At 38.5% G+C, this 24,725-nt stretch overlaps 1 protein-coding gene across 1 annotated transcript in view; it reads right to left on the minus strand.

Annotated features, from left to right (window-relative positions):
* Nucleotides 1–1,418: 1,418 nt before the first annotated feature.
* Nucleotides 1,419–24,725, minus strand: part of MCU (mitochondrial calcium uniporter) — a 59,878-nt gene continuing 36,571 nt past the window's right edge. The window contains exons 4-7 of the mRNA XM_023737694.1: nt 14,915–15,075; nt 13,142–13,345; nt 6,153–6,269; nt 1,419–3,378 (exon numbers count right to left, since the gene is read on the minus strand). Coding sequence (XP_023593462.1) covers nt 3,301–3,378; nt 6,153–6,269; nt 13,142–13,276 — 330 coding nt within the window. The 5' untranslated portion in view covers nt 13,277–13,345; nt 14,915–15,075 and the 3' untranslated portion in view covers nt 1,419–3,300. The remainder of the gene's footprint in view (nt 3,379–6,152; nt 6,270–13,141; nt 13,346–14,914; nt 15,076–24,725) is intronic.

A 24,725-nucleotide genomic window follows, 5' to 3' on the forward strand; every position in this document is an offset into this window, starting at 1 on the left:
CAACTGGACCAATAAGCAGCATTATGATAAACGGAGAAAATACTGAAATTGTCAAGGATTTCATTTTACTTGGATCCACAATCAACACCCATGGAGGCAGCAGTCGAGAAATCAAATGACATATTGCCTTGGGCAAATCGGCTGCAAAAGATCACTTTAAAGTGTTAAAAAGGAAAGATATCGTTTTGAGGACTAAGGTGTACCTGACCCAAGCCCTGGTATTTTCAATTGCCTCATATGCATGCGGAAGCTGGACAATGAATAAGGTAGACTGAAGAAAAATGGATGCTTTTGAATTATGGTGTTGGCGAAGAATACTGAATATACCATGGACTGCCAGAAGAACGAACAAATCTGCCTTGGAAGTACAGCCAGAATGCTCCTTAGAAGCAAGGATAGTGAGACTATGTTTCACATACTTCGGAGGGACCAGTCCCTGGAGAAGGACATCATGCTTGGTAGAGTGACAATGAAAAAGAGGAAGACCTTCTATGAGATGGATTGACACAGTGGCTGCAACTATGGGCTCAAATATAGTAACAATTGTGAGGATGGTGCAGGACTGGGCAGTGTTTCCTTCTGTTGTACACAGGGTCTCGATGAGTCGGAACTGACCCGACAGCACCTAACAACAACTAATAAATATTCACCATGCTTTAAAGTAAACTTTAAATTGCAGGTTCCTTAGAGACAGGAATCATGTTTTTATTTTTCTTTTTTAAAAAAAAATCCCCTGCAAGGCTTCGCTGAATGTTATGGAATATGTAGATATTATTGCTGAATACAAACAATGGCTTAACATTTTCAATCCTACCTTCTTACACCATGTGAGTGTCTCAGGGTCATCTGTGCTAGGATAGTGTAAGTGGTCGGGAGGCAGGACCATAGCTACGGAGGCTCTTGGTCCATCACCTCACCCCAGACTACATGAAACCAGATATTTCATACATGCTTTTTGACATGCCTTTACCAGTCTTGGCAGCATGTGATATTTTCATGTTTGGAGATAAGTATATATTTTGTACAAATTTTCAAAATAACAACTATTTAACCTTGGTCCACCCTTGAACAGCTCTCTGGAGACTGGGAGACCACACCTGGGCAATCAAGGTGCTCTGATACAGAGGAGAATCTTCCTGTCAATCAGCAGGTGAGCTGTTAGTCCCAGTGCTGCCCCTGACTTCACAGGTGGTTGTTTAGATCATTCAACTCTCAGTGATTCTGGAAAACTGGGGAACTACTAACCATCTCAGGTTCAGAAATAATTAATCAGATGTCTGTTTTGAAAAACAGGCTCTGGAAACAAAGCTTAATTTGATAGTGTATTTTTATAAAGATGCATTTAGAAGTAAAAAGCTTCCCACCTCGAATCACAGAAAAATACCTTTTCGTTAGTTTTAAAAAATGAGATGCTTTTGTTCAAAAATTGAGTATTTATTGTTCCAGAAGGTACATTTCTTTTTATACATATTTCATAAATGATACAGGATTTTACACATGTTCAGTATTTTGCTATTTGTTTAAAGGACTTTTCTCCACATCCTCCCTCCCTTGCCTCCCACACACCCTGAAAGGATTTGCTCACTGCATTGTGTTGTTTCTTCTTAAAAACTCTGCACAAACAGGATAAATGGTTTAAAAATAATTCACACAACTTAAAAAAAAAAAAAAGAGGGAAGGGGCTGCTGATAGGGGGTGGGTGGAGGAAGGAAGTGGGAGATGTGGAAGTGGAGCCATGCATCCTTTCATTCCATCATGCCAGAGGGAGGGGCAGTGGCAGGAGCAGCAGCAATCCTGGCTGGCCTTCAACCTCCGCAAGGCACCTGGAGTCTGGGTTTGTCATTTAAAGTTTTTCTTTTCATACACAATAATCCCAAAGGAGGAAGACAAAGAGAAAGCAAACCCTTGCCACAAGGAGGGATGAATCATGTGAAAGAAAAAAGCCAATCAATCACCTGTGTGGCAAGCCCCATCACCCTTTCCATCCTGCCCCACTGCAGTTACAAACAGGATATCAGACACAGACCCCTTTGACTCTTCAGATGCAGATGTCATCTGGAAATATGGTATAAAACATTTTGAAAGAGTGTAAGAGTAATTCTTCTTTCTCTCAATTTAAGATAAGAAAAAATAGGGTGGAAAGGGTAAGGCTGAAGGAAGACATAGAAACGTATTCCTGTATAAAGATAAACTGCACCCTTTGAGATCCACATACTTGATTTAAAACTACAGAAGTGGTGGAGGTGGAAGGGCTCACAAACGAGGTGAAAGTATGCGTCCTTTGGGATTAATGAAGCCTCCAGACAAAGCAGTGCCATCTGGGTGGCCTGGAATGCCACCACACAAGCAGATTAACAGCAATGAAATTATTCTGGTTTTGAAATGGCTACAGAGCCATGATTTTAGCCAATCTGTAAACCTTACATGGTCTTGATTTGGTAATTACAGCTGAACATTCCCCCTCTGATGTGAGAGTTATGGAGGGCTAGGGGGATTTCCACGGGGTAGGTAAATAAAGGAGGGAAGTTCTTCCTCCTCTTAAGACACTAATTAGTAAAAAACGAAACGAAACAAAACAACCTCATGCAGCATTGCCAATGATTTCTAGATACTGACCCAGAGCACTGGGATATGCAGACATTTAAGAAGGTGTTAAGGGATAATCCAAAGTGTCAATCATCAGTCAGAAATTGGTTCCAATTATCATATGGATAAAATTAGTGTAATCAACAGGCGTAGCTGGTCAGCCAAGGGGTGCAGGAGGAGAAATTCCCGGTAACTCTGCAGAGACTGGGTCCAATCTAAAATCACTGTTAATGATACGGGCTCAGACTCTGTCGGCCACCCACGTATCCTGAGGATTTGCTTTTCTGGTATATTTATTTAGTTCTGTGTCAATAATAAGAAAAGTTAAATTAAAAAAAATCAGAGCTGAGTGGGGTGCTGGTGTGTTACTGTTTTGCTGACCCTGCAAAGAAGATGCAAGAAACAAACACCCCAGCGTCGCTGTCTCCTTATGAATCTCTCAACTATGGAACTGAATCATTGTCATCCAGAAACTGCGATGCTTGACTGAGACAATATTCACTAAGCCCTTTGAGACTGACATCCCACAATGCCTGATCCTCAGATTTTAGCATTCCTTTTTCCCCTAAGTTCCTTTTCTTTTTGTTTTTTAATTAAAGGTAAAAACCCTCCACCCCCACATAGCTCCCAGCTTCCACCTGCAATGCTTTAATTACAAAGGCAAGAATTATAAACAGGTGTTCTTTCTGCCGGGATTCCAGGGCTCTTTGCAGATCAATCTTTTTCACCAATTTGTCGGAGGGGCAGATGTACTTGTAATGGGTCTCTCAGTCTCTTAAGGTCCATTTCTGCCTAAAATAGAAACAAAAGGTGAGAAAAACTGCCTAGTGAAGCTTTCAATGATATTACTGTCTGCTGAGAAAAAGAAACTGTCTTGACACCATAACTATGAATCAGAGAGATCATCTCAATTATTCCCAAAATAAGAGTGCCTAGGAAGACAAAAAGGCTTTACCCGAAAGCAGGAAACAACTAATGGGGACTCAAAAATGTGTGGGAGCATCCGAAACATACACCAGAGAGAAGCCATCTCATAAGCCTTTGCTTGGAGGTAGAACTTTAATTTATGCTACTCAAGGCTTTAGTTACACATCCAATAGCTGTGTAAGTTTTTCACTTAAGCCAGTTATTTTTAAACAGGGAATGCAGTCAACTGCAGCACTTTAAAAACTCATACATGCTCAGGCCTCAGCCTGAGGAGTTTGATTAATAGGCCTAGGGTAGGGCTGAAATATCTATATTTTTAATAGTTCCAGAGATGATTCTCATGCATGCCCTCGAGCTGAGAAGCACCACACACAGCAATGGAAGACGTAAGTCCATTTAGGCTGAGGCAGGAAAATGGATTAAGCTTATTCAACACAACCCAACCACCAATTGTGATGATTAAGGTTATGTGTCAGCTTGGCTAGGCCATGGTTCTCAGTGGTCTGGCAGATATTATGTAATCATTCTCCATTTTGTGACCTGATGTGAGCAGCCAATCAGTTGAAAAGGGAGTTTCTGTGAGGGTGTGGCCTACATTCAATATATATGAATGTTTTGGCAAAGCTTGCCCTCTCTCGATTCTGAATCTGACTCACCATCCTCTGACCTCCAGTTCTTGGGATGTGAGCCAGCAGCCTGCCGTCTGACCTGCAGATTTTGGGATTTTTCAGGGTTCATCAGCCCCTGCAACCATGTGGGTCAGGAGAAGCCTCCAGCCTGATGCCTGACCCATGGATTTGGGACTTGCCAGCCTCCACAACTGTGAGCCATTTCCTTAAAATAAATCTCTATATACTGATATGTATATGCTTCGCTGGTTTTGCTCCTCTAGAGAATCCAGCCTAAGACACCAGTAAAAGACTAGAGAGGGTCCAGAGAAAGGCTACTAAACATTAAAGAGGATAGAAGAGCTTCTTCAAGAGCAAAGACTTCTGAAAAATCTCTAAAGTCACAAAAGACTACAGATGAGGATTTGTTCATTAAAATCAAATATATCAGAATGTGGGAGGCACTCTAAGAAATTTGAAAGCAGTAACTTTAATGGAAAATAAAATACATCAGTCTTTTTAAAAAGCATCTTCTAGTTCAATAATCTCTGACCTGTGGCTGGCAAAGATTTCTGGTAGTTATTTTTATCTTCTGTAGATTTTATTTTTGCCCCACTGAGAAATCTTTGGGTCAATTATTGTAGAATGATTATAAATAAGAGAGAAAAGTAAAAAATATACAACTCTAAAGAAACAAAATGTAAACAAAAGTAAAAATAGGTCTAAAAATTTCAGTGTGCTCATGTTAATAAACTAGATGGGACCCACCATCTTTTCATCTGCTTGTATTATAAAACTTTCTAGTGAGGTGTCCATGCTAAAATAGTCATTTTTATCAACAGGAATAATTCACCCAGGAAGAAGAGGGATGGATCATTCTTTCAGAGTTTACCCACTTGAAGTATTATACTTATGGATAATAATGCCACATAAGATGGGGCTAGAATTTATTTCCTTTTTTAAGAAATTATATTTTATTGTGTTTAAGGTTAAAGTGTACAGAGCAAATTAGGTTCCCATTTAACAATTTTTATACAAATTGTTCTGTGACATTGGTTCCATTTTTCACAATGTGTCAGCATTTGTATTATTTCCATTCTGTTTGTTCTGTTTCCATTAATCTAGCTTCCCTGTCCCTCCTTACCTTCTCATCTTTGCTTGAGGGTAAATGTTGACCATTTGGTCTCATATAGTAGATTATTTAAGGCAGCACAGTAACTCACAGGTGATATTATAAGCTATTATTTGGATGAAAGGCGACCTCCAGGAGTGGCTTCAGTTCCAAGTTCTAAGGATATCTTAGGACGATGGTTTCAGGGGTTTGTCTAGTCTCTATTGGTCCAGTAAGTCTGGCTATTTTTAGGAATTTGAGTTTTCTTCTACATTTTTGCCCTATTCTATCTGGGACCTTCTATTGTGTCCCTGGCGAAAACAGTTGGTAGTGGTAGCCAGGCACCATCTAGTTCTTCTGGTCTCAGGATAGATGGGGCCGTGGTTTGTGTGGGCTATTAATCCTGTGGACTAGTTTCTTGAGTCTTTGGTTTCCTTAATTCTCTTTTGCTCCAGACAAGTACACAGCAATTGTTACATCTACTTGTGTAACCACGCACTTATTTTTTGGTTGTTATTATGTTGTTACAAAATTGTATGTTATAGCATTTAATAAAACTGTCCCTTATTCTTGCCTACTTCTTCGTGTTTTCATTTACCTTGGTCAAGTTGTGCCAACTTCACCCATATTGGATATTGCTTTTCCCATCACTAAAAATAACAGTGTCTGCTATCTAGAAAGCGATTCCCCCTCCTTCCCCTTCCCATCCCTGGTAACCATCAAAGAACGTTGCTTTCTGGGTGTATACCTATTCTTGTCTTTTTATAAAGGTGAGACCATACAGTATTTGTCCTTCTGTGATTGACTTATTTCACTCAGCATAATGTCCTCCTGATTCATCCATGTTATGTTTCGAGGACTCATCATTATTCTTTATAGTTCTGTAGTATAGGATTTATTTTTATTCTTGCAAAACTTACCTGAGCAATTGCATCCTTGAGTTGATTGTATTTCTCTAGGTCAAAACGAGACTTTTTGGCTCCTTTATGGAAAAATAGTAAGTATTGTCTGTCTCTGGCTTCTGGATAAACATATTCCTACAAAAATAAAGGAGAAATGGAATCATTAGTGCTTAGCATACTACCTTCACAAAATAAGCATCTACTATTGGTTAGATTCAACACATATGCACACATATAAAGACATATACTGTAATGTGCTGTGTTAAATATTTAATTATTTTAAAAACTTTTTTTTTACTGTGGAATACATATGGAAGAGTACACAAAACAAAAATGTATATCACAATGAATCATCACATAACAGACACCCCAATCACCACCAGAGAAAAAAGCAGAACACTGCCAACACCTGGAAGCTCCCTCCTGCCCCCTCATATTGTTTTTGTGCTTTCTTTATAGCTTTCCTACTCAAGCATGCACTCCTAAGCTTCACAGTTTACTTCTACCTGTGTTTTTAATTTTCAAAAATGGAGTCTTACAGTATGTATTGTGTCTAGCTACTTTCACTCCATATTTTGTTTACAAGATTCATCTATCGGGTATAAAAAAACCCATCGCTGTTGAGTCGATTCTGACCCGTAGTGACCCTAAAGGACAGAGGAGAACTACCCCATAGGGTTTCCAAGGAGCGCCGGCTGGATTTGAACTGCTGACCTTTTGGTTAGCAGCCATAGCTCTTAACCACTACACCAACAGGGTTTCCCTATTGGGTATAGTGTAGTCTATTCATTTTCACTGCTATTTTATATTCTACTGTATGACTATATCACAATTTATTTGTCCATTCTATTGCTGATGGACTTTTGGGTTGTTTCCAGGTTTTGGCTATTGAGAATAATGCTGCCATGAACATTCCTGGACTTACTCTTCTGTTGAGTATATACCTAGGAGTGGAAATCCTAGATCACAAGGGCATGCATGTATTCAAATTTAAGAAGTGATGTCAAATGGGTTTCCAAAATGGTTGTACTGATTATATTCCCACCAGCAGGGCATGAGAGTTGCCATCACTGCACATGCTTACCAATACTTGTATTGCCAGTTTAAAAAAAATGTTAATCAGTATGGTGCATGTACACTAGTACTATCTCATTATTTTTCTTTTATAAAAAAATGCTTTACTGAGATATAGTTCACATACCATGCAATTCATCCATTTAAAGTATAATAAATTTTAGGAGATGTTTATCACACCCAAAAGAAACCCTTACCTTTTAGTAGTCACTCCTCATCTCACCCAACTCTCCCAGTACTAGGCAACCAATAACTTACTTTCTGTCTCTATAGATTTGCCTATTCTAGACATTTCATATAAATTGAATCACACAACACATGGCCTTTTGTGTTTGGTCTCTTTCACTTAGCATAATGTTTTCAAGGTCCATCCACTTTGTAACATGTATCAGTACTTCATTTCTTTTTATTGGTAAATACTATTCCATTGTATGGATATACCTCATTTTATTTATTCATTCATCAACTGATGGACTTTTGGATTGTTTCCACTTTTTGGCTGTTATGAACAATGCTGCTATGAACATTCATGTATGAGTTTTTGTATGAACATACACTTTCATCATACATATACATAATTATGGTTTTAATTAGCATTTTCCTTATTGCTCATGAGGTTAAGCCATTTTCATATATTATTATCCATTTGCATATCATTTTTTATGACATGCCTATTCAAATCTCATCTTTTTTTAAAAAAAAATTTGTTTTGATTATCTGTTCTTTTCTTACTGATTTGTAGGAATTGTTTACATTATTCTGGATATGGATCCTTTATTGGATATATGCACTGCAAATATCTCCTCCCAGACTGATGTCTTTTAATAAACAGAAGTTCTTAATTTTAATGTAGTCTAATTTATCATTTTTATTCTTTATGGTTAGTACTTTTCATTCAGTTTATGAAGTTATTCCCTAGTCCACAGTCATTAAGATACTCTCCTATATTATTTTCTAGGAGCTTCATTGTCACCTTTCATATTTACATCTATAATCCACTCAGAATTAATTTTTGTTTATAATGTAAGGATGGGGTTAAGTTTCACTTTTTCCACGGATATTCATTTTAGCAGCATTTATCAAAAAAGGCTCTTTTCTTTGCAGTATCATCTTTTTAAAATCAAAAGTTTATTTATATTGGGTCTATTTCTCCACTCTTTTCTATTCCATTTGCCTATTTGTGTATCCTTGTGCCGCTCTCTTAATTACTGTAGTAGTGTTATAACTACTAGTAGTCTTCATATATGATAGAGCAAGTCCTCTCATCTAGTTCTTCTTCAAGAGTATATTGGTTTTCTTGGTCCTTTACATTTCCATATAATTTTAGAAGCAGTTTATTCAAGTCTCTCCTTCCTCCCCATCTCAACCAAACCTGCTGGGATTTTGACTGGGATTGCCCTGAATCTAATAGATGAGTTTGGATAGAACTGACATTTTTACATTTAGTCTTCTAGTCCATGAACATAGTATATCATTCCACTTATTAAGTCTCATTTAAATTTATGTTTTTCTGCATAGAGGTCTCACACATCATTTCCCAGATTTATTTCTAGGTATTTTTTACAAGTTACTTTGAGTTGAATCTTCTCAAAAGTTTCATTATCTGTTTGTTAGTAGCATATGCACTTGATTTTTGTATACTGACTTTGCATCCAATAACTTTATGAAACTTAGTTGATTCTAATCAATTATTTGTATTTTTGCATTCTTTTATGTACAAAACCATATCAGTGATTTGATATGAATATATGAATAGTATCAGTTTTCTTTCTTTCTAATCCTTATATCTTTTTCTTGTCCTCTGCACTGATTAGGATCTCCTATTCAAAGTTGAGTAGAAATGGACTTTTAGACTCTTGTCAGACAACACAGGGACTTTAGAACATGTTACGTCCATATTTCCCCTCCTGACTCATATGCCATTGTTGTGTATTTTAGTTCTCTCTGTATTTTAAATTCTATAAGGGTTTATTATAATTGTTTTATACATTTAATATTTAGATTCACTCACAGATTTACCAGTTTCATTGGTCTTCATTCCTTCTTGTTTTTCTGACTTTCCATCTGTGATTATTTTCCTTTTGCCAAAGAACACCCTTGAGTATTTCCTTTAATGCAGATCTGACCATGATAAAATCTCTTACTATTTGTATGAAGTGTCTTTATTTCATCTCTTTTTATTGATGTGAAATTCATATAAAATTAACCATTTTAAGGTGAGCAATTCAGTGGCATTTAGTACATTCACAGTGGTGTGCAACCGCCACCTCTATCTAGTTTCAAAGCATTTGCATCATCCCAGAAGAAAACCCTGTGTCCATTAAGCAGCTACTCCCCATCCCTTCTGTACCTCCAACTTCTGGCAACGACCAGTCTGCTTTCTGACTCTATGGATTTACCTATTCTGGATATTTCATATAAATGGAATCATATAGTACGTGACCTTTCACTTTTAGTTTTGAAGGATATTTTTGCCTAGTATAGAATTCTAAGTTTGCAGTTATTTTCTTCCAATACAACTAAAGAAACTATTCCACTGTCTTCTGGCTTTCATTGTTATGGCCGAGAAGTCAGTTATCAGTCTAACAGTCACTTTTTTGAAGGCTACCTTTTCTTTTCCCCCTTCGGCTGCTATTAAGATTTTCCCCATTGTCTTTGGTTTTCTGCAATTTTGCTATAATGTGTCTAGATGTGGATCATTATTATTTTTCTTTATATTGCTTGGTATTTGTTGAGGTTCTTAAATCTGTGAATTGATGTCTTTCATTATTTTGGAAAATTCTCAGCTCTTTAAATATTGTTTCTTCACATTCTCTCTCTCCTCTCCTTCTGAGACTCCAATGAAACTAAATATATATTAGACCTTTTTACTGTATCCTCAATGTCTTTTATCCTTTTTTCTGTATTTCAGATATTTTTGTCTTTCTGTACTTCATTCTCGATAGTTTCTTCTGACTTATCTTCCTGGTCACCATTTCGCTCTTTAGTTTGTGTGTAATCTGCTTTTAAGTCCACTCATTAAATTTAATTTCTAGAATTTTCATTTGGTTCTTTTAAAAAAATAATTCCAAGTTATCTTGAAGGTCAATATTATCAACCTTGCCTTTTATCTACCTGAATATAGTAAGTTAATTATTTTAAAGATTATGTCTGATAATGCTAATATCTGAATCCCCTGTGGGTCTGTTTTTACACTTTATTAGTTCAGGAGGTATTTTCTTGTGATCTGTTTTGACATTTGCAAAATTATTTGTGGAAATAATTCGAGGTTTAGGACAATGTTATCTCCTCCCAGGGATGATTTATGCTGCTTCTGCCTGGAACCTGTGAGTATAAGCACTCTGGGATTACTAGTATTCTAGGATTACCTCTATCTGACCAGTAAGTCTGGTCTTTTTAATGAATTTTGTTTGACATTTTTCACCCACTCTAACCAGGACCTTCTATTGTGTTCCTGGTCAGAGTGGTCAGTAGTGGTAGCTGGGCACCATCTAATTCTTCTGGTCTCAGGTTAGGGGAGGCTGTGGTTCATGTGCCACCCAAAGTTTTAATACCACTGTTTATGTACTGTGGCCCTTTGGAGGGGCAGAGGCCATTGTAATATCTAAGATGCTTTTATTCCCCCAAGAACCAATTTCCACCCCCTTGGGGAACAACACTATTTCTGTTGAAAATGCATGGGTTAGGTTGTTGGATGGGTGGTCCATATGCATACTGAAGAAACTTGGGCTGGCAATTCTTATTGTCAGGCTCATTTTACCCATAACAGAAATTGGTACATAGGTTTCACTGAAATATTGGTCAGTTAAATTCAATATTCTACTTGATTTTATGATTTCACTGGACTTATCTTCTAAAGATTCTTTGAAACTTAATATACTATTGGGAGATATTTAAGTTGCTAACAAATACACCATCTCCTTGTAACAACAGTTTAGAAGAATTTAAATGCTATTGAACAGGCATTTTGCTCTATGGACGTTAATTATAGGTACTGGTATGGGAAAAGAATATTTAATGTAGCTCTCTCTACATTTTATTTTGTTACTGTTTTTCCTATTTGTAAGGGAACGAGCTGTTTACAACTGCTATTTTGCAATTTATCACTTGGGGGCAGCAAGAATGTTTGGGAATCACAGAAGTGGAGCATTTAACTAGCAGCACAGATAGGATTTTAAAGATCCCACAATATGATAAGGAAAAGAAAAAAAAGTACTAGCACTGTGTCTAAATCTAATACTTGCATTAATCCTTAGTTCAAGGAAACGTTTACAAAATAAGCAATAATTATGTTCTCCAACATGTTTGTTTTACTTAATAGATTCTGGTTTCCCAGATAGCATGGGAAAAGTGAAATGAGAAGCTTTGTGCTATAGGAAATCAGAAGAGGGAGAGATCAAAGTTGGCTGGAAAGAACTAGTCGAAGGTTCATGAAAAATAAGCATTTATGTAAACCTTGAAATATGACAGGTAGAGGGAGAATTTTCCCAGTTAAATTAATGATGTGAAGTAAGGAATGAAGTGGTACGAAAACTCAGGGCATTTTTGGGGAACAGTGAATGAATATAATTTGGTTTGTTTGGAGCACAGGGGGAAAAAAATACGTATATATATGAGCTGAAAGACATTTGGAAAAGACAGGGTGCAACCAGTTATGAATTACAATGCTAAGGAATTTAGACTTTAATCAACAGATAAAAAGAGGCCATTAAAGGTGTGTATGTACATGAGAGAGAGGAAAAAAACAGAACAAAACAAAAACAGAGAAAGAGGCATGTGCAAACCATGTCTAGAGCTGTGCTTTGTAAGATTAATCTGGTTGTACAGTTTTGTTCAAACGGAGTGATTAGTATGAGCCAGACATGGGACTAGGTGCTTGGGATTCTAGGGAAACAATGGGTCTCTCCTTCCTACTAGACATGTTTGGGAGGCTCAGAGCTTTCATTTTCCCACGGATAAATAGGTCTATGACCACTGATCTAACGACCACAGAAAGAAAATGACTATGTTTAATAGCAGCCATATAAAAAAAATATACGAGGAACAATGCTCAGCTTTCTTCTACTATCTAAAAAAACAAAAACAGTTTTTCATATGTCTCAGCTGTTTCAAATGCTTGTTATTCAAAGGAGTGCCAGGCTGGATCTTTGGTGGTATCACACATATAATAAAAAGTGGTAATAAATTGCTCATACTTCCTAAAGTGACGCTATGAATTTCCAAGCCACTTAAAACAGCAGTGGCAACCAAAATTAGTTCTAGATATTGGTATTTAATAAATGTGCCTTGGTTGATAAAGAATAAGCCAAGAATATAAAGTTATTATGCCATTTTTATCTCCTTTACCTGAAGTAAAACAAATAAAAATCTATACTCTTAACATACTTAGAAGTATATTGCCCAGAGTTTAGTTTAACTATTTGATTAGTTATCACCAATTCTACTATTCCAAGAATAATAAAAATAGAAAAAGTAGAACTTCCCCATCTGACTGTTAGTTACATAGTAATAAAGAGCCGAGCCTCTTTACCTAAACAAATTATCCTACAGCTGATCACTGTCTCTTTTTTCCTCTTATTCTATACTTACTATAGTGTATGTTTCTGAATTTTATTGGTTTATATGGCTCTCTAATAGTCTGTGAGCTCCATGGGGGCAGAAGCCATGTCTTATATTCATCTCTTTATATTTAGCACCTAGAATAGTACCTGATATGTAATTGGCACACATGCATGCACACGTACACACACACACACACACACACACACACACACACACACACAAACACACACACACACACACACACAGACACAGGCTAAATGAATACTTAAGGGGAACTGGTCTTAGAAAGAATATGAGAGAAAAGAGAACTACTCTGATTTTCAAAACTTCATTACTATCTTATAAAAAGTTTCTTGAAGAGGAATTCTCACCTGGCGTGTCATTACAAAATATGCATACATCGCCATGGCACTTCCATAAGTGATGAAGTAGGTGACTGGCTCCATGATGTCCCAGGAATATTCCCACCAGGTGAGCCTGGCCAAAATGCCAAACTGTGTGGCCATGTAGGCAAGTCCACCCCATAGCACCAAAGTGGTCCTCTTCTCAGCTTTTCTGCTAATCTCAATTCGTACCTATGGGGCACACGTAATTAGTAATAAGGCATTTTGATAAAGAACCAATTTAAAGCTCTTATTTAAGTGTCATTAAAGAAGCAGAGCTCGTAATCAAGACACAAGTTAGTCCCAATTCTAGTAAATATAGTTTGTCTTCCTAAATAGTATGTAGTTTTCACTGAACAAAATACCTTACAGGAATAACTTTTTTTTTTTTTTTAGAGCATTAGTGTTTTATGTTTTACTCTAGAAATGGCTGAAAATACTATGAAAATACGGGAATGAATAAGTTAGTTTCGACTGCTCTTCATCCAACCACAAGATTACCTACTTTGAAGGAAAGAAATTCTAACATTCTCTCACTGTGGCTACAAGATTTAATCTATTTTCAGTTTTTAATCAGAGGGCATACAAGGGGGTGGAAAAGGGTTGTTCTGAGGACTAAGTAAAAATCCCCAAAACACCCTCCCTACTCCCACCATTGATGTCAAGTCCATTCTGACTCAAAGCAACCCTACAGGACAGGGCAGAACTGCCCCATAGGGTTTCTGAGGCTGTAAATCTTTACGGAAGCAGCCTGCCACATCTTTCTCCCACAGAGTGGCTGGTAGGTTCCAATGGCTGAGCTTTTGGTTAGCAGCCGAGTGCTTAAACCACTGTGCCACCAAGGTTCCTTAAAGTAAAAATACTTAGCACAATTCCTGGCACACAGTAAATATGCAATAAATGATAATTATTTTGTTATAGCTGGTACACTAAAAAATGCTTTACATTTTCAAAGTACAAACTTAAATCTCATCCCCTTTCACAATTCCTCAGATTTAATTTATCACATTTCAATAGTCTTAAATTTAAATAGAAAACCTTGATATAAGTGTTTATATAGAAATCAGAAAAAATACAATATTAAGAGTATTTATGTCTTTCCTTAATTTCTAATACAGAATTTAATTTCTTAAAATGGAACCACTTATATAATCCTAATAAGGGTAATACATATTCACTGTAAAAAATTTAGAAAAGTATAAAGTAGAAAAATTTTTCTAATTTTTTTACATATCAATCATAATCCTGCTACTCTATTAGCATTTTGGAATATATTCCTTTTTATGTATAAATGTGTACAGATATATACATAACACTTAAAAATTAGATCATAGTTTTATAATTTTCTTTTCACAATGTATCATGACTATCTTCCCACAGCATATCAGATCTGCATAATCATTTTAAATAGCTGCATAGTATTCCATGTAATATTCATTCTTAACTTGGCTAAAATCATTATCTATATTACTCAGAAACTGATTAGCAATTGTTCCAATCTCTGTTTTAAAGGTAGTAAACATGGTTAAGGGTAGTACACTCAGACCTCAAAACACTAGGTCTATTATCAAGGCTCCAAACTATTCCTTTTTAAATCCTTCGTTAACTTTGATTGGAACTTTTTCAAGGGTCAGTTCCATATACTAGTGGAGTTTTAATTGACATAGCTCAATCACATAGAACTTGGAGGAATAAAAGGAAGCATATATGCTCTGGAAAAAAATACAGCTGGAAAGAAGAATCTGAGATTTGAATTTTCACCTTTTCCAGGGGAGCCAGTTGCTCTTTGAGATCCTCTAATCGTTCGATAAGCTCTCTTTCCTTGTTTAACTGGTGCTGCTCAATGCACAGTGTGGTATACAGCTGCTGGACCAGCGTCTTTACATCGTTCAGCGTTGCTGCATTTTCATGGCTTAAGAGGTCTGAAAGAAAGGGGTTAAAAAATTTAAAAAATAAATTATGGCTTAAATCAAGAATTGCTACTCCTGTGGCTTTTGGACACTAAGAACAAAGCAGATTCATACACTACAGTAACTTTAAAGCCAAAATACACAATTATATTCTTGAACATCTAAATGTTACAGATAAGGCTACAGTTAACATTAAGAAAAATATTGCAAATAATAATAATCTTCATTACAGACAAAAAATTAAAGCAATATATTAAAAAAACTCATACAGAGAAGTTTAGAATCAATCTAATTAAAATGCTTATAAAAATGCTGATCTATAATTTTTCTGTGGTCTTGCCATTTTCATTGGTGATTTTTCCCTTCAGTAACTCCTGAGGAAAAAATATACAGTATTTCAAAATTGCAAATACAAAGGTATTTAAACATTAAAAAAAAAAATCTTGTGTTTTTGGTGAAAGTTCACACAGCAAATTAGGTTCCCATTTAACAATTTCTACACATATTGTTCAGTGACATTGGTTATATTTTTCACAATGTGTTAAAAGTCTTGTTTCCATTCTGGTTGTCCTGTTTCCATTAATCTAGTTTCCCTGTTCCCCTTTACCTTCTCATTTTTGCTTTAGGGTAGACATTTAGGGTAAATGTTGACCATTTGGTCTCATATAGATGATCTTTAAAGAAGCATAGTACTCACGAGTGATATTATTTATTTTATGAACCAATCTGTTATTTAGCTGAAAGGTGACCTCTGGGAGTGGTTTCAGTTACAAGTTTAATAGGCCATCTCAGTGACGGTCTCAGGGGTTCCTTTAGTTTCTACTGGTCTAATAAGTCTGGCCTTTTTTTAAGAATTTGAGTTTTGTTCTACATTTTTCTCCCATTCTATCCAGGACCATCTATTGTGTCCCTGGTCAGAATGGTCGGCAATGGTAGCCAGGCATCATCTAGTTCTGGTCTCAGAATAGATGAGGCCATGGTTTGTGTGGGTTATTAGTCTTGTAGACTAGCTTCTTCTTTGAGTCTCTGGTTTCCTTCTTTCTCTTTTGCTCAGATGAGGAGAGACCAATCCTTATATCTTAGATGGCTGCTCGCAAGCTTTTAAGACCCCAGATGCTACTACCAAACTAGGCTGTAGGACATTATCCTTGTGAACTATGTTATGCCAATTGACTGAGTTGTCCCCTAAGACTATGGTCCTGAGCCTTCAAACTCAGTAAACCAATCCTGTGAAGTATTTGGTTATATAAGTCTAGGAAGTCTCCATAACTGTGTCCCCTATGTGCTTTATTACCTATATGAAAATATATTTAGCATACACAAACATTATATACATATGCCTACAGATACACCTATTCATGCACATGTATTAAAAAAAAAACCCAAAACCAAACTCATTGTTGTCGAGTTGATTCTGACTCATAGTGACCTTATAGGACAGTGTAGAACTGCCCCATAGGGTTTCCAAGGAGTGCCTGGTAGATTCAAACTGCTGACCTTTTGGTTAGCAGCTGAACTCTTAACCACTACGCCACCAGGGTTTCCATGCACATGTATACACACACATATCCCTTACGATACAGATACATGCATACATATCTAACTATGTAACCTCACACGTGTATTTTGGTTGTTATTGGTGTTGCTGCAAAATTGTCTATGTTACAGCATTTATCAAAACATCCCTCATTCTTTGTGTATTTCTTAGTGTTATCATTCATCTTGGTCAGGCTGTGCACACTTCACTCACATCTGGTATTGCCTTTCCCATCACCAAAAATAACAAGTGCCTACTATCTACAGAGTGACTCCCCCTCCCTCCTCTTCCTAATAATCTTAACCCTCATAGCTATCACAGTCTTTACATCTTCCCCCTAGCATATCAACCTTTATTTATTTCTGCTGGAGAAAGATACAGGCTAACTGGATGGGCCTCGATATCATGCTCTGCAGGGCATGAAGTTAGGAGAATGATTGGAAGGGTGAAAGATTAAATCCTGTGATTCAATATCCTCTTCTGTGAGTACCATGTGTTTCCAGAAACCTAAAAATTAGGTTTTGAGAATCTAATAAAAACTCAGCTGATCTCAGCTGTGAAAGAATTTAAAAAGAAAGTCACCAGAAGTAAAGCTTTTGTTTTAGAATCTTAGTCTTAAATGTGACATTTTGTTAGGTACAGTATAAGGTCAGCCCTGCTCTCAACATAAGCCATAGTCAGAATTAGCCATGTATTTCAAACATTCTTCAAGAATGTCCTCTGGTACTGTCATTACAGAAATTCAATCAATAAAAAAATTCAAATAAGGGTAGCAAACTGGATTAGAGAAGAGCTGATACAGTAAAATGTACAGCACTGAGCACAGCAGTATCTTGCATGCTTCAGTAAAATGTGCTGAATTAATGAGAACACATAAAAGCAGGAAAACTTTGAGTTCTAGGAGTCATCCATGTCATCAGGGGCTTATTAGTACTAAAACTGAAGCTTACATTTGCACATGGCTTTAAACTTTCCAAAATTACCAGAAGAGAAAACTGAGCTAGAAGGCTGAAATAACTTGCCCAGAATGTCACAGTGAACAGTGGAATCCATGCCTCCTGACTCCCAGGCAAGCTCAGTCCCGTTTCGAAAGAACAATTACTTAAGTAGTTACAAATTATCTATGACTAACAAAACTCTTTCACATTATTATCCCACGTAACAGAACGAGTAAGCTTGGGACCCACAATTTATAAATGAGGAATTTGAGTCCCAGGGAGAAAACATTAACAACGAATTGCAAGTTAATTACCTATCTAGTCACTACAAAGGAAAATTAAAAAAAAATAAAAAATCTGACAAAGGAATGAAGGGAAGAAGGGAGAAAGGGAGGGAGGGAGGGAGAAAAGGAGGGAGAGAGAAGGGAAAGAGGGAGGTAGGAAGGAACCAAATCAAATAGAAACTCTCTTCTTCCTTTTCCTAAGAAGCATAAAAGCATAACAAACAAACAAACAAAAAAACCAAAAAGCAACCCGGTGCTGTCATGTTGATTCTAACTCATAACGATATTATAGGATAGAGTGGAACTACCCTATAGGGTTTCCAAGGCTGTAATCTTTATGGAAGCAGATGGCCACATCCTTCAGCAAAGCAGCTGGTGGGTTCAAACCTCTGACCTTCCAGTTAGTAGCTAAGCGCATAACCACCACACCACCGGGGCTCCTTTAATGAAGCATGGGCATATTAAAAATGACCTAATGTTTATGGACAACCACAACCTAAGGATCTAAATAAAATTTGAAATCAGGCTTGGTGCTTGGTCTGCCAAAAAAGTAAGTTTCTATTTTCTATTAGGACATCACTCACTGAAGACTTGTTGGTTTAAAAATTAATATGCGTATTATGGATTCTGCTGTGCAGAAATTTTATTCTTTTTCTTCTATAGCTTCTGGGTTTTATGTCATAGTTAGAAAGGTCTTCCTCACCCCAAGGTTAAAAAGCAATTCTCTTTTGATTCTTTCAGTGCTTTTAGTATTTATTTTTCTTTTTTAAAATTTAAGTTTTTGATTCAAATATCCTTTAACACAGCAACTCTACTTCTAGGTATTTTTCCTACATAAACATTCATATACTTGACAAATGACATACATTCAAGGTTATTAGTTGCTACAATATACGCTATAGCAGAAAATGAAAACAACATAAAAGTCTATCAATAAATTATTAAATAAGCAGTGAAGTGAATGGTGACATACATTCATATAATGTAATAGAGTGTCTTAGGCTGGGTTCACTAGAGAACCAAGACCAGTGAAGTGTGTATATATACATACACATATATAGACAAGAAACAGAAAGAGAGAGAGAGAGACAGAGACGGAGACAGAGAAAGATTTATCTCAAGGAACTGGCTCATGTGGTTGTAGAAGCTGGCTAGTCCCAAGTCTGTGGGTCGGAGGTCAGGCTAGAGGCTTCTCCTAACTCATGTTGCTGCAGGGACTGACGAATCCAAGATCGGCAGGTCAGATGGCAGGCCACTGGCTCACAGGCTGCAGAGGCTGTCGAATCCCAAGATTGGCAGGCAATATGGCAGACTGCTGGCTTGAGTCCCAAGAACCAGAGGTCAGATGATGATAAGCCAGGTGCAGGATCCAGAGCAAGAGAGTAAGTTTTGCCAGAATGTCCACATATATTGGATGTAGGCCACCTCCTTGAGGAAACTCCCTTTACAACTGATTGGCTGATCACATCATATCATATCATGGAGGATAACTACATCATTACATAACTACCAAACTACATCATTATATAACTGCCAAATCACTGAGAATCATGGCCCAGCCAAGTTGACACACAACCTTAACCATCACAGTCCACTCCCTGTCAACCTGGCAACTGTACACATCTCCTTAAACCATATACAATCTCTAAATAAAGACAATTACAAAGTTATACTTGTGCCTAACATGATACAACTAATGTGTACAACCGAAAATGCGCTAGTTCTGTTTACATCTCATAAGCGAAGAGAAAAAAAAAATTTGATGCACATATACAAGGAAGAAATACTCATAAAAATTACAGTCCTCATTTCTGCAACTGGTCACATGGTCATAACTGGTATTTAGAACTACCTTTTTCCACCACCCATTCCATATTCCCTTTACCCTCAGCAAGAACCTCAGCTGGTCGTAATTCTTAGCCTGGTGGGGTGACCCAAACCTTCATTCCTGAGTGGTCTGGGCCATTAGTAGTCATGTCAGAATTGGGTTGCTGTAGTTTTCCATTGACTTTAATCACAGAGTGTGGTAGTACTAAGAGACACCCTAAGGGACATCCTGTATTCCAGACATGATGTTCTTTACCTCTATTATGCAACACCAATCCGATTTCCCCTTGGTAGTCAGGATCAATCACATCAGCCAATATGGTAACTCCCTTCTTTTCCTGTTGATCCAGAGGCATGAGGAGCCCAAAGTGACTGGGTGGTATTCTTAACTTCCAGTTTAATGGAATCCATGTTGTGTCTTCAGGTGGCAGCATTCCTCCCTCTGGAACTAAGACTTCTAGAACCGCAGAGCATAGGGTCACAGGGAGAGGAAGCAAAAATTTTGCAAGTGTATTACTAAGGGTAATAGTGAGTGGTGCCACTCCTATTTCCACCCCTTGATTCCTGGAATCATGAATCCTGGCTATGGGAGAAGCAGTACCATATATTGGACACTGGTTTAGAGCATATACAGCTTCCTGGAGAACACTGCACCAACCCTGCAAGGTACTGCCACCTAGCTGGCATTGTAATTGTGTCTTTAGGAGGTCATTCCATTGTTCTATCAAGCCAGTTGCTTCAGGATGATAGGGAACATGGTAAGACCAGTGAATTCCATAAGCATGGGCCCAATGCCACATTTCATTTGCTGTGAAGTGAGTTCCTTGATCTGAGGCAATGCGTGTGGGGTACCATGACAGTGGATAAGGCAGTCTGTGTGTTCGAGTCCATGGACGGTAGTTTTGGCAGAAGCACTGAGTGCAGGGAAGGCAAATCCATATCCAAAATAAATGTCTATCCCAGTAATAATGAAATGCTGCCCTCTGCATGATGGAAGTGGTCCAATGTAATCAATCTGCCACCAGGTTGACGGCTGATCACCTTGAAGAATGGTGCCATATCAGGAACTCAGTGTTGGTCTCTGCTGCTGGCAGACTGGGCACTCAGCAGAAGTTGTAGCCAAGTTGGCCTTGGTGAGTGGAAGTCCATCTGGCTGAGCCCATGCATAACCTCCAACCTGCCACTAAGGCCACTTTGTTTATGAGCCCACTGGGCAATGATGGAAGTGGCTGGGGAAAAAGGATGACCGGTTTCCACAGAATGCGTCATCCTATCCACTTGACTGTTAAAATCCTCTTTTGCTGGCGTCCTTTGGTAAGCATTCATATGAGACATAAGTATCTTCACTTCTTTGGCTCATTCAGAAAGGTCTATCAGAATCTTCCCCATACCTCCTTGTCACCAATTTTCTAATCATGTTCCTTCCAAGTCCCTGACCATCCAGGCGAACCACTGGCTACAGTCCATGAACTGGTATACAAAAGCACATCTGGCCATCTCTTCTTCCAAGTAGAATGAACAACCAGGTGCTCTGCTCTAAGTTCTGCCCACTGGGAGGATTTCCCTTCACCACTGTCCTTCAGGGAGGTCCCAGAAAGGGGGGGCAGTGCTGCCACTGTCCACTTCTGAGTGGTGCCTGCATATCACATAGAACCATCTGTAAACCAGGCATAAGTTTTCTATTCCTCAGTCAAATGATCACAAGGAACTCATGAGGCCATATGTGTAGACTGGGAGAGGGCATGTAATGTGACAGGAATGGAGGCCATGGGCATTTGCGTCACTTCCTCATGCAACTTACTTTTGCCTTCAGGGCCTGCTTGGGCCCAGTCTCACATATACCACTTACATTTAACGATGGAGTGCTGCTGTGCACATCCGACTTTATGGCCCTGTGGGTTAGACAACATTCAGTTCATGATGGGCAGCTCAGGCTGCATGGTGACATGGTAGCCTATGATTAAGCATTTAGTCTCTACTATGGCCCACTAAGAAGCCAAATGCTGTTACTCAAAAGGAAAGTAGTTATCTGCAGAGGATGGTCAGGGCTTTGCTATAAAATCCTAAGGGTCTGTGCTATGATTCACCAATAGGGGCCTGCCAAAGACTGTCTTAGTTAACTAGTGCTGCTATAACAGAAATACCACAAGTGGATGGCTTTAACAAAGAGAAATTCATTCTCTTACACTCTAGGAGGCTAGAAATCCAAATTCAGGCAGAAGGCTTTCTCCCTCTGTCGGCTCTGGGGGAAGGTCCTTGTCATCAGTCTTCCCTTGGTCTAGAAGCTTCTCAGCATAGGGACCCAGGGTCCAAAGTACACGATCCCCTCCTGATTCTTTATTCTTGGTGGTAGGAAGTCCCTCTGTTTGCTTCTCTCTCCTTTTATCTCTTGTAAGATAAAAGGTGACACAGGTTATACCCCAGGGAAACTCCCCTTACATCGGATTAAGGATGTGACCTGAGTAAGGGAGTTGCATCCCACCTCAGTCCTCTTTAATATAACCTAATCTTGCCTGATCAACCACAGGCAGAGATAAAGATTTACAACCCATAGGAAAATTATATCAGATCACAAAATGAAGGACAACCACACAATGCTGAGAATCATGGCCTAGCCAAGTTGACAGACATTTTTGGGGGACACGATTCAATCCATAACAGACTCCAAACAGCCATCTCCATGTGCCACATGCACTTCAAACACGACTGGATCAGCTGGATCATATGGCCCAAGTGACAGAGCAGCTTGCACAGCAGCTTGAACCTGTTGCAGAACCTTCTTTTGTTCTGGGTCCCACTCAAAACTAGTAGCTTTTCAAGTCACTTGATAAACAGGCTGGAGTAGCATGCCCAAATGAGGGACATGTTGCCTCCCAAATCCAAAGAAGCCCACCAGGCTTCTTTTTAGTTGTAGGAGGAGCCAGATATAATAACATCCTTCACTTTAGAAGGAATATCGCAACATGCCCCACACCACTGGATCCCTAGAAATTTCACTGAGCTGGGAGGGGCCTGAATTTTTATGGATTAATTTCCCACCCTCTAGCATACAAATATTTTACTAATAAGTCTGGAATCACTGACACTTCTTCTTTACTAGTTCCAATCAGCATAATGTCATCAATAAAATGGACTAGTGTGACATCTTACGGAAAGGAAAGGCGATCAAGGTCCCTGAGGACTAAATTTATGACATATGGCTGGAGAGTTGATATACCCCTGAAGTTTGACACTGAAGGTTTATTGCTGGCATTGCCAGCTGAAGGCAAACTGCTTCTGGTGTTCCTCAGAAACTGGAATCGAGAAAAGGGCACTGGCCAGATCAACAGCCACATACCAGGTACCAGGAGATGTATTAATTTACTCAAGCAATGAAACCACATCTGGAACAGCAGCTACAATTGGAGTTACCACCTGGTTAAATTTATGATAATCCACTTACATCTGACTTACATAAAATAGCAATCACTGCAGTCTTCAAGGATGCTGGGGCTCCCTTCACAAATTTGTTCCTCACTGTTGTGGTAAAAGGTGTGTTTTCTGGGCTCTCCATGTGTAGGTCTGTGGGTCTAAACTGATAAATCCACTCTAACATGCGAATTTCCCTAAGCCTTTGGATACCTTCTACAGTATAGCAAGGCAGGTCTGGTACTTCAGCTTGATTTAGTGTAGGCCACCACATAATCCATGCTTCAGCAACCCAACCAAATAAACTATTAGATCCCTTCCTAACCTCTCTAGCTGAAACATTCAATGAAGAATCTGTGCTTAGTGGACCAATATCAATAAATGCAGACTGATCCAACTTTATGTTCCTTGCACCATTATCCCACACCCTTAATAGCCATCCCCACACATATTCCCCAGGTTTCTGTTTGTACATATTAAAAAAGTCAGGCAGTTCTTTTGGAGTGTAGTGTACCTCCTCCTGGGTCTCACTTTGTACTTCACCTTTTGGGGCTCACTGGAACTTTAGTTATAGGTCTAGAAGCAAAAATGGGTGGTGTGGGTGGACCCTGGGAATATTCAGCAATGTCTGGTGAGGCATCTACCCCAGGCAGTTACTCAGATGCCGCCCCAGGCGATATCTCAGACAAAGGCTCTTCTGAAACAGCTGGGTTAATCTCATCAGATGGGGGTGGGAGGGCTGATGGTTTTACTGAGGAAGATGGCTTAAGCAAAGGTGGAGTAATCTTTTCAGATAGGAGTTAGCGGAGTGGTTCTGTTGGCAGGAGTTATTCAACAGATTTTAGGGGCTCAATGTCCCCAGCTTCCTGATTATCTGCCCATATACCCCTATCCTAAGTTTCAGGATCCCATTTCTTCCCAATCAATGCCCTTACTTTAACGTCAGACACCATTCAAGGTTGGGAATTCAGTTGGCGTTGTAATTCAGCCACTTTTGGGATAAGATTCTGGGTTTAGTTTTCAGCAGTATCAGCTCTGTTACTGCAAGAAATAATGCTTTCTTTCAGGGCACAAGTGGCAACTTTCAGTTCTTTTATGCGGCACTTGAGCTGTGACTCTGAAGCCCTGAGCTCATCTCTTTCTTTCACTACTCTGTCTAGCGAAAGTAGGACTAACCAACCAGCTTCCTTATACTTCTCATTATGACAAAATTGTAGAAAAATGTCAAACATGCAATCATCCAGAGTCTCGTTTCTCACCAATACTTAATCTACTGGTGGTGATATTTTGCATATTAATATTGCCACCTCACGCCATGGATTAGCAGTGCCCTCTTTACTATTGGAGGCAGAGTCATCAGCGCCTTTAAGACTAGTCAGACTTCAGAACCAATTTAAAAAACCCATCCTTACAATTTTGTTTCTCTAGAATCATTCTCGGTACCAAATGTCTTAGGCTGGGGTCTCTAGAGAAGCAAAACCAGTGAGGTGTATGTAGACAGACGGATAGCTAGCTAGCTAGATATATACAGAGAGATTCATCTCAAGGAAATGGCTCACGTTGTGGTAGAGACTGGCTAGTCCCAAGTCCTTGGTTCAAGCATTGGGCTGGCGGCTTCTCCTCACTCACGTAGCTGCAAGGGCTGAAAAACCCAAGATTGGTAGGCCA

The sequence above is a fragment of the Trichechus manatus genome, unplaced genomic scaffold (genome assembly GCF_000243295.1).
Source record: "Trichechus manatus latirostris isolate Lorelei unplaced genomic scaffold, TriManLat1.0 scaffold00106, whole genome shotgun sequence".
In the NCBI taxonomy this organism is placed as follows: domain Eukaryota; kingdom Metazoa; phylum Chordata; class Mammalia; order Sirenia; family Trichechidae; genus Trichechus; species Trichechus manatus.